Source organism: Lepidochelys kempii, chromosome 9, assembly GCF_965140265.1.
Source record: "Lepidochelys kempii isolate rLepKem1 chromosome 9, rLepKem1.hap2, whole genome shotgun sequence".
Lineage (NCBI taxonomy): Eukaryota > Metazoa > Chordata > Testudines > Cheloniidae > Lepidochelys > Lepidochelys kempii.
The window spans coordinates 97,659,298-97,670,408 of NC_133264.1; the positions used below are offsets into that span (position 1 = coordinate 97,659,298).

Consider the following 11,111-nt stretch of genomic DNA (forward strand, 5'->3'; position numbering starts at 1 on the left):
ATCGCAGAGCTTGGCTGTAGACGATGGATCGTGTGGTGTGGTCAGGGTGAAAGCTGGAGGCATGCAGGTAGGAATAGCGGTCAGTAGGTTTCCGGTATAGGGTGGTGTTTATGTGACCATTGTTTATTAGCACTGTAGTGTCCAGGAAGTGGATCTCTTGTGTGGACTGGACCAGGCTGAGGTTGGTGGTGGGATGGAAATTGTTGAAATCATGGTGGAATTCCTCAAGGGCTTCTTTTCCATGGGTCCAGATGATGAAGATGTCATCAATATAGCGCAAGTAGAGTAGGGGCTTTAGGGGACGAGAGCTGAGGAAGCGTTGTTCTAAATCAGCCATAAAAATGTTGGCATACTGTGGGGCCATGCGGGTACCCATAGCAGTGCCGCTGATCTGAAGGTATACATTGTCCCCAAATGTGAAGTAGTTATGGGTAAGGACAAAGTCACAAAGTTCAGCCACCAGGTTAGCCGTGACATTATCGGGGATAGTGTTCTTGACGGCTTGTAGTCCATCTTTGTGTGGAATGTTGGTGTAGAGGGCTTCTACATCCATAGTGGCCAGGATGGTGTTATCAGGAAGATCACCGATGGATTGTAGTTTCCTCAGGAAGTCAGTGGTGTCTCGAAGGTAGCTGGGAGTGCTGGTAGCGTAGGGCCTGAGGAGGGAGTCTACATAGCCAGACAATCCTGCTGTCAGGGTGCCAATGCCTGAGATGATGGGGCGCCCAGGATTTCCAGGTTTATGGATCTTGGGTAGTAGATAGAATATCCCAGGTCGGGGTTCCAGGGGTGTGTCTGTGCGGATTTGATCTTGTGCTTTTTCAGGAAGTTTCTTGAGCAAATGCTGTAGTTGCTTTTGGTAACTCTCAGTGGGATCAGAGGGTAATGGCTTGTAGAAACTCGTGTTGGAGAGCTGCCGAGCAGCCTCTTGTTCATATTCCGACCTATTCATGACGACAACAGCACCTCCTTTGTCAGCCTTTTTGATTATGATGTCAGAGTTGTTTCTGAGGCTGTGGATGGCATTGCGTTCCGCATGGCTGAGGTTATGGGGCAAGTGATGCTGCTTTTCCACAATTTCAGCCCGTGCACGTCGGCGGAAGCACTCTATGTAGAAGTCCAGTCTGCTGTTTCGACCTTCAGGAGGAGTCCACCTAGAATCCCTCTTTCTGTAGTGTTGGTAGGGAGACCTCTGTGGATTAGTATGCTGTTCAGAGGTATTTTGGAAATATTCCTTGAGTCGGAGACGTCGAAAATAGGATTCTAGGTCACCACAGAACTGTATCATGTTCGTGGGGGTGGAGGGGCAGAAGGAGAGGCCCCGAGATAGAACAGCTGCTTCTGCTGGGCTGAGAGTATAGTTGGATAGGTTAACAATATTGCTAGGTGGGTTGAGGGAACCATTGCTGTGGCCCCTTGTAGCATGTAGTAGTTTAGAAAGTTTAGTGTCCTTTTTCTTTTGTAGAGAAGCAAAGTGTGCGTTGTAAATGGCTTGTCTAGTTTTAGTAAAATCCAGCCACGAGGAAGTTTGTGTGGAAGGTTGGTTTTTTTTTGACCGCTATTCCTACCTGCATGCCTCCAGCTTTCACCCTGACCACACCACACGATCCATCGTCTACAGCCAAGCTCTGCGATACAACCGCATTTGCTCCAACCCCTCAGACAGAGACAAACACCTACAAGATCTCTGTCAAGCTTTCTTACAACTACAATACCCACCTGCAGAAGTAAAGAAACAGATTGATAGAGCCAGAAGAGTTCCCAGAAGTTACCTACTACAGGACAGGCCTAACAAAGAAAATAACAGAACGCCACTAGCCGTCACCTTCAGCCCCCAACTAAAACCCCTCCAACGCATTATTAAGGATCTACAACCTATCCTAAAGGATGACCCAACACTCTCACAAATCTTGGGAGACAGGCCAGTCCTTGCCTACAGACAGCCCCGCAACCTGAAGCAAATACTCACCAACAACCACATACCACACAACAGAACCACTAACCCAGGAACTTATCCTTGCAACAAAGCCCGTTGCCAACTGTGCCCACATATCTATTCAGGGGACACCATCACAGGGCCTAATAACATCAGCCACACTATCAGAGGCTCGTTCACCTGCACATCCACCAATGTGATATATGCCATCCTGTGCCAGCAATGCCCCTCTGCCATGTACATTGGTCAAACTGGACAGTCTCTACGTAAAAGAATAAATGGACACAAATCAGATGTCAAGAATTGTAACATTCATAAACCAGTCGGAGAACACTTCAATCTCTCTGGTCACGCGATCAGAGACATGAAGGTCGCTATCTTAAAACAAAAAAACTTCAAATCCAGACTCCAGCGAGAAACTGCTGAATTGGAATTCATTTGCAAATTGGATACTATTAATTTAGGCTTAAATAGAGACTTGGAGTGGCTAAGTCATTATGCAAGGTAGCCTGTTTCCTCTTGTTTTTTCCTACCCCCCCCCCCAGATGTTCTGGTTTAACTTGGATTTTAACTTGAAGAGTGGTCAGTTTGGATGAGCTATTACCAGCAGGAGAGTGAGTTTGTGTGTGTATGGGGGTGGGGGGGATGTGAGAACCTGGATTTATGCAGGAAATAGCCCAGCTTGATTGTCATGCACATTGTGTAAAGAGTTGTCACTTTGGATGGGCTATCACCAGCAGGAGAGTGAATTTGTGTGGGGGGGGTGGAGGGTGAGAAAACCTGGATTTGTGCTGGAAATCACTTTAGATAAGCTATTACCAGCAGGACAGTGGGGTGGGAATAGGTATTGTTTCATATTCTCTGTGTATATATAAAGCCTGCTGCAGTTTCCACGATATGCATCTGAGGAAGTGAGCTGTAGCTCACGAAAGCTTATGCTCTAATAAATTGGTTAGTCTCTAAGGTGCCACAAGTCCTCCTTTTCTTTTTGCGAATACAGACTAACACGGCTGCTACTCTGAAATCTTTCTGGGGTAGTTCACAGGAGCCTGAAAACCTAACAATGTGGATTGCAGTGTAGTTGTATCTGTACTGATCCCAGGATATTAGAAAGACAAGGTGGCTGAGGTAATATCTCTCATTGGACTAACTTCTGTGGTGAGAGAGACAAGCTTTTGAGCCACACAAAGTTCTTCAGCTCTGGGAAAGGTACTTGGTCTCATAGCTAAATGCGAGGTGAAACAGAGTGTTAACCACCAGGAGTTAACATCCGATGAAGTGAGCTGTAGCTCACAAAAGCTTATGCTCAAATAAATGTTTGTATGCGCAAAAAGAAAAGGAGTACTTGTGGCATCTTAGAGACTAACACAGCTGCTACTCTGACACCAGGAGTTAACACATGTTGCAATGCAAGAGACCATTCAAGGTAAAGTAGGCAGCTAACACCTCTGCAGTCATAAGGCAAAGGCAGGTTACAAATTGTTGTAATGAGCCATTGATCCAGTGTCATTACTAAGTCAATGATTTTTAGTGTCTATCAAAGTTATGAATTAAGCTCCTAGGATCATCTTTGGAAGGTTTCTTTGAGGACAAGGACAGAGGTCAGATATGGAGTGATTTGTCTTGTAAAAAGTGTTTGCCCATGGGTGATATGGTAATTTTGTCTTATCACTTTTCTGTGAGTGGTTCATGCGGGAGCATAATGATTCTCATTTCTTCTACATAATTTTCGGGGCATTTGATGCACTGGATGAGGTACATCACATATGATAGGCATGCGTAGGACCCATGGATCTTGAAAGGTGTGTTGCGGGGTAGAAAGGTGTATTGATCATCATAGCCCTGGAGATATGTCTGCAGGTTTTGCGTCTGTTATGGCAAGGTCTAGTGCAGTGGTCACCAACTGGTCAATCCTAGAGGCTCTCCCAGTCAATCACGATCTCTGGTGGTGCAGTGTGGCTGCTGCTAAGGCAGACTCCCTGCCTACCCCAGCTCCACGTCACTCCCAGAAGCAGCCAGCATGGCCCTGGAGATGGGGGGGGGGGGTGGTTCTGGCTGCAGGTATCTCCCTCTGCATGCTGCTCCTGCCTGCAAGCACCACCCCCACAGCTCCCATTAGCCAGGAGAGCTGCAGGATTGGTGCTCCCAGAGAAGGGCAATGTGCAGAGCCACGTGCTCCCCACCCAGGGCCTGCAGGAGCATGTTGTCCCCTCTTGCACCCCAAACTCTCTCCTGTACCCCCAGCCCTGATCCCCTCCCAGAGTCAGCACCCTGTACCCCCTCCTGCACCCCAACACTGTGTCCAGTCTGGAGCCCCCTCCTGCACCCAAACTCCCTCCTAGATGTTGCACCCCTCACCCCCTCCCCAACCCCCTGCTCCAGGCTCAGCTCAGAGCCCCCTCTGCACTGCAAACCCCTTGGCCCCAGCCCAGAGCCCACACCCCCTCCCGAACCCCGACCCCCTGCCCCAGCCTGGTGAAAATGAGTGAGGGTGGGGGAGAGCAAGCAATGGTGGGGGGGGGGATTGAGTGAGTGAGGCGGGGATTTGGGGAAGGAACAGGGCTTTGGGGAAGGGGTGGGGTACATCCTGCATTGCCCTTAGATTCAAAAAGTGATCTGGGGCTAAAAAGGTTGGAGACCACTGGTCTCGTGCCTCTTTGAATTGGTGGGCCCTGGTCTGTGGGGAGCTTGTTTCTGATGGTGCTTGGAGAGGTTGAGAGTTGTTTGAAGGCCAAAAGTGGAGGTTCATGAAAGAAATCTTTCAGGATATGATCCCCATTGATTATGAATTGTAATTATAAAGGGCAGGTCTTGACTACAAAATTATGTCAACGTATTGTCACAGCATCGGTTTTACATGACCACACTATGCTCCTTCTGTTGGCAGTGCACATCCTCCCCCTCTCCCAGGAGAACTTTCACTGATTTATCTGTCAGTGTGGGGGGTGGACCGACAGCCAGAGCCCCGCTGCCAGGGGCTGACAGTCTGATGTAAGCAACACAGTGTCCACCTAACTACATTGACCTAAGCGCTATGCCTCTCATGGTGGTGGAGTTAAGACAGTGTAATGGGCAACTTACATTAGCAGGAGCAACATTGTAGTGTAGACAAGACTTTAATGATACCTCATGTGGAGTGGTATGTGACAACCACCTTGTCTTTCTAACAATATGTCATGTCTTCCATAATGCTTTGCTGACTGGGTCAGTGTTTTTGTGCATATTCTGACTTGGAAAAGTCACTTCCGCAGTAAATGGGAGGTTGCCACTGAGATTGTGCTGATCAAGAAGTTACCTGTGACTTTAATGCCTGAGAGCATTTCCATTTCTGACCCTTCTTCCCCTTCTCACTCCCACCGAACAGTTTCTGCAGAGGAAATAGAGAGGTTGCACTAGTATTTAAGAAAATCAGAAGTCATTGGTTGCTGTCCGTTATTAGATAGGAGTGGACATGTCTCAGTACTCATCACCATAGTGATTAATCATTTGGAGCTGAAACTGAACAGAAATGTGGGATGCACCAGACGGTAGTTACAGAATGCAATATAATATTTTGCCAAGTTTTTGTTAGGAAGAGAATATGTAGAGCATGGGAATGAAGACATCATCTCCAGAGGGAATAGTACGTCAGCATAATCAGAAATACAATTGTGGATGGAAAGTCAAAAGCAGCAGCAAAAAATGCGCTCAACCACCAAGATTGTTGGAATGCAGAGATGTTGTAGCCATGTGGGTCCCAGGATATTAGAGAGGCAAGGTGTGGGAGGTAATATCCTTTATTGGACCAACTTCTGTCGGTTTGTCAGACTACAGGGGTGTTCAATGGGCCACTTCACTTTGAATGGTTCCCATACTCTGTGGTAACTACTTATGCTAAGCTATCTGTTTAACCTTGTGTTTAGCTGACACTGAGTACCTTTCCCAGACCTGGGGAAGTGCTCTGTGTAACTCAAAAGCTTCTTTCACCAACAGAAGATGGTCCAATAAACAATAGTGTCTCACCCATCTTGTGCCTCTAACATTGTTTAGAGGAAAAGTAAAACTAGCCATGCTACCCCCAGCTAACATGGGGGCAAATCTGGAGGAGTATTGACCACTCCCTGCTGGCCAAAGGAAGAAATTCCTCCTCCTAGAACAATGGTCACTTACTGGTAGATCACTGAGAATGAGATCCACTCTCACAGGCTCCGTGATCGGCCAGTCAATCATGATACGGTTGCTAACCCTTTTGCAGCCAAACGGGGAGTGGCATGGGGACAGGGCACACAAGGAAGCCTGCCTTAGCCCCGCTGTGCCGCTGCCACCTCAGGTAAGCGGCGCCCAGCTGGAGTCTGCACCCCTATCTGCACCAAAACCCCCTCCCAGAGCCCATACCCTGCACCCCAACCCACTGCCTAAGCCCCCTCCTGAAGCCAGCACCCCATCCTACACCCCAACCTCCTGCTCCAGCCCTGAGCTCCCTCCCAGAGGCTGCACCCTGAGCCCCCTCCTACACATCTTCCCCAGGCTCAGCCTGGAGCCCCTCCCACACTCCAAACCCTCAGCCCTAGCCCAGACCCCACACCCCAACACCCCGTCTCAGCCCAGCGAAAGTGGGTGAGGGAAAGCGAGGGGGGGGTGGAGTGAGTGGTGTGGGGCTTCAGAGAAGGGGCGGGCCAAGGTTGTGGCCCTGGGGGAAGAGGTGGGCAGGGCAAGGGGGTTTGTGTGATTACTGTTTCTACATTTTCTTTGAGGTAGATCCTGGGTTGCACTTAAATTCAAAAGGTGATCTTGTGCTTAAAAAGGTTGGAGATCACTGTCCTAGAGGAACCAGTCCTTACCCATTACTGATATAAATACAGGTGCTCAGAATTCTTGTACATACAAGTAAAGATAAAATCCCAGTTTCCTGGAAATTTGCTTTCTGCTTAAATCCCTCTGTGTTTTCACATAGCTATTGGTACTCTCTTCACTTCCCTTTCTAAATCCATCTAATGTAGCAGAGCACTGCTCAGAGTATGTTTAAAATATCCTTCCTGAGTGGAATGTTGAGGGTATATAATATGGGGGGAGGGGTGTGTGTATAATAGGGGGGGTGTATGCCTCATGTCATCCCAGTAAAAGATATACACCTTAAAAGTCATTTTGGTGACAAATAAAAAGCTGGACAGTGGCAAAATAACCCTTTTATATTTCTACAATTTTCAATCTTGACATTCAATTTTGTAATCTCACATCTTCAGTGTTTTAAAGGAAAATCATTTTAACTATTCCTTTCAAAAAAGGATGATATTACACTTGCAATTTCAAAGTTGTAACTTCATCTAAGTTACTACCAGAAGCTATCCGGTTTGCTGCAGGAATTACTGGATAGAATTTTATGGCCTGTTAGACAGGAAGTCAGAGTAGCTTATTATAGCCTTAAAACATGCAATGAGTCTTTTCAGTCAATGTGAGCTGGAGTGGCCAGAGTAGCAATATCAAAGAAGAAACTTACTGGAAAGCTATGCCTAATGCTGGATCAGGAGAAGAAAAACCATTCTGACTAAATATGAAGTGTTAATTTTCAGTGTTTTGTCTTTGCACAGCAGTGGCATTGGTATAACAAATCCAGGTAAGCTGGTGTAGCTTTTGTGTATAGATTCTTACAGGTTTAAAACTGGTCACTGATCTTTAGCTCAGACCTGTAAACTTAGCAGTGCAAGCTAATCAGCTACAACCCAGGACTGAACAGTGAACGTGTGTGTGTGTTACATTCAACTAAATCAATATATAATAACACTTTTAGCCTTGGTCTACACTAGAAGTTGAGGTCAAATTTAGCAGCATTAAGTCAATTTAACCCTGCACCCGTCCACACGATAAAGCCTTTTTCTTGACTTAAAGGGCTCTTAAAATTGATTTCCTTACTCCACCCCCGACAAGGGGATTAGCGCTGAAATCGGCCTTGCCGGGTCAAATTTGGGGTACTGTGGACACAATTAGATGGTATTGGCCTCTGGGAGCTATCCCAGAGTGCTCCATTGTGACCGCTCTGGGCAGCACTCTCAACCCAGATGCACTGGCCAGGTAGACAGGAAAAGAACTGCGAACTTTTGAATTTCAATTTCCTGTTTGGCCAGCGTGGCAAGCTGCAAGTGAGCACAGAGCTCATCAGCAGAGGTGACCATGATGGCATCCCAGAATCTCAAAAGAGCTCCAGCATGGACTGAACGGGAGGTACGGGATCTGATCGCTGTATGGGGAGAGGAATCCATGCTATCAGAACTCTGTTGCAGTTTTCAAAATGCCAAAACATTTGTCAAAATCTCCCAGGGCATGAAGGACAGAGGCCATAACAGGGACCTGAAGTAGTGCTGCGTGAAACTTAAGGAGCTGAGGCAAGCCTACCAGAAAACCAGAGAGGCAAACGGCCGCTCTGGGACAGAGCCCAAAACATGCCGCTTCCATGATGGGCTGCATGCCATTTTAGGGGGTTCAGCCACCACTACCCCAGCCGTGTTTGACTCCTTCAATGGAGAGGGAGGCAATACAGAAGCAGGTTTTGGGGACAAGGAAGATGATGATGATGATGATGATAGCTCACAGCAAGTAAGCAGAGAAACCAGTTTTCCCGACAGCCAGGAACTGTCTCTCACCCTGGACCTGGAGCCAGTACCCCCCGAACCCACTCAAGGCTGCCTCCCAGACCTGCCAGGAGGAGAAGGGACCTCTGGTGAGTGTACCTTTTAAAATACTATACATAGTTTAAAAGCAAGCATGTTTAATGATTAATTTGCCCTGGCATTCATGGCTCTCCTGGATGTACTCCCAAAGCCTTTGCAAAAGGTTTCTGGGGAGGGCAGCCTTATTCCATCCACCACAGTAGGACACTTTACCACTCCAGGCCAGTAGCACATACTCAGGAATCATTATAGAATAAAGCATTGCAGTGTATGTTTGCTGGCGTTCAAACAACATCCGTTCTTTATCTCTCTCTGTTATCCTCAAGAGAGTGATATCATTCATGGTCACCTGGCTGAAATAGGGTGCTTTTCTGAAGGGGACATTCAGAGGTGCCCATTCCTGCTACACTGTTTGCCTGTAGTTAGCCACGCGCTGGGGGGAGGCAAAATGTGACTTTGGAACGAAAGCACATGTGCTGTGTATGTAATGTTAACAGCAAGGTTTACCGTGAAAGAGTGTACTCATTGTTCTATAAAATGTATTTTTAAATACCACTGTCCTTTTCTTCTCCACCAGCTGCATGTGTTTCAAGGATCACAGGATCTTCTCCTTCCCAGAGGCTAGCGAAGATTAGAAGGCGAAAAAAGCACACTTGCGATGAAATGTTCTCTGAGCTCATGCTGTCCTCCTGCACTGTCAGAGCACAGACAAATGCGTGGAGGCAGACGATGTCAGAGTGCAGGAAAGTGCAAAATGACCGGGAGGAGAGGTGGTGGGCTGAAGAGAGGGCTGAAGCTGAAAGGTGGCGGCAGCATGATGAGAGGAGGCAGGATTCAATGCTGAGGCTGCTGGAGGATCAAACTAATATGCTCCAGCCTATGGTTGAGCTTCAGGAAAGGCAGCTGGAGCACAGACTGCCCCTACAGCCCCTGTGTAACCAACTGCCCTCCTCCCTAAGTTCCATAGCCTCCTCACCCAGATGCCCAAGAACATGGTGGGGGGGCATCCAGCCACTCCACCCCAGAGGATTGCCCAAGCAACAGAAGTCTGGCTTTCAATAAGTTTTAAAGTGCTGTGTGGCCTTGTCCTTCCTTCCTCCACCACCCCTACTGGTGCTTCTGTCCTCCACCACCCCTCCTGGGCTACCTTGGTAGTTATCCCCCTATTTGTGTGATGAATGAATAAAGAATGCATGAATGTGAAGCAGCAATGACTTTATTGCCTCTGCAAGCGGTGATCGAAGGGAGGAGGGGAGGGTGGTTAGCTTACAGGGAAGTAGAGTGAACCGAGGGGCGGGGTGGGGGGGTTTCATCAAGGAGAAACAAACAGAACTTTCACACCATAGCCTGACCAGTCATGAAACTGGCTTTCAAAGCTTCTCTGATACGCACCGCGCCCTCCTGTGCTCTTCTAACCACCCTGGTGTCTGGCTGTCCGTAACCAGCAGCCAGGCGATTTGCCTCAACCTTCCACCCTGCTATAAAAGTCTCCCCCTCACTCTCACAGATATTGTGGAGCACACAGCAAGCAGTAATAACAGTGGGAATATTGGTTTCGCTGAGGTCTAAGCGAGTCCGTAAACTGCACCAGCATGCTTTTAAATGTCCAAATGCACATTCTATCACCATTCTGCACTTGCTCCTGACAACTGTCCAGGCTGCCTGTGTAAGGCTTCATGAGCCATGGCATTAAGGGGTAGGCTGGGTCCCCAAGGATAACTATAGGCATTTCAACATCCCCAACAGTTTTCTGGTCTGGAAAGTAAGTCCCTTGCTGCAGCTGTTGAAACAGATCAGAGTTCCTGAAGATGCAAGGGTCATGTACCTTTCCTGGCCATCCCACATTGATGTTGGTGAAATGTCCCTTGTGATCCACCAGTGCTTGCAGCACCACTGAAAAGTATCCGTTTCTGTTTATGTACTCGCCGGCTTGGTGCTCCGGTCCCAAGATAGGGATATGGGTTCTGTCTATGGCCCCACCACAGTTAGGGAATCCTATTGCAGCAAAGCCATCCACTAGGACCTGCGCATTTCCCAGACTCACTACCCTTGATATTAGCAGCTCAGTGATAGCGTTTGGCTACTTGCATCACAGCAGCCCCCACAGTCAATTTGCCTACTCCAAACTGATTCCTGACTGACCAGTAGCTGTCTGGCATTGCAAGCTTCCACAGGGCTATCGCCACTTGCTCCTCAACTGTGAGGGCAGCTCTTCTCTTGGTATTCTTGCGCTTCAGGGCAGGGGAAAGCAAGTCACAAAGTTCCATGAAAGTGCCCTTACACATGTGAAAGTTTTGCAGCCACTGGGAATCATCCCAGACCCGCAACACTATGCGGTCCCACCAGTCTGTGCTTGTTTCCTGGGCCCGGAATCGGTGTTCCATGGCATGAACCTGCCCAACTGACACCATGATGTGCACATTGCAGGGGCCCGTACTTTGTGAAAAGTCTGTGTCCATGTCCTCATCACTCTCGTCACCATGCTGACATCATCTACTCGCCTGGTTTCACTTTGTCAGGTTCTGGTGCTG

At 48.0% G+C, this 11,111-nt stretch overlaps 1 protein-coding gene across 1 annotated transcript in view; it reads left to right on the forward strand.

The window, feature by feature from the left end:
* ARHGEF6 (Rac/Cdc42 guanine nucleotide exchange factor 6) overlaps positions 1-9,788 on the forward strand; it is a 155,551-nt gene extending 145,763 nt beyond the window's left edge. The window contains exon 23 of the mRNA XM_073358449.1: positions 8,231-9,788. Coding sequence (XP_073214550.1) covers positions 8,231-8,237 — 7 coding nt within the window. The 3' untranslated portion in view covers positions 8,238-9,788. The remainder of the gene's footprint in view (positions 1-8,230) is intronic.
* The last annotated feature ends 1,323 nt before the right edge of the window (positions 9,789-11,111 follow it).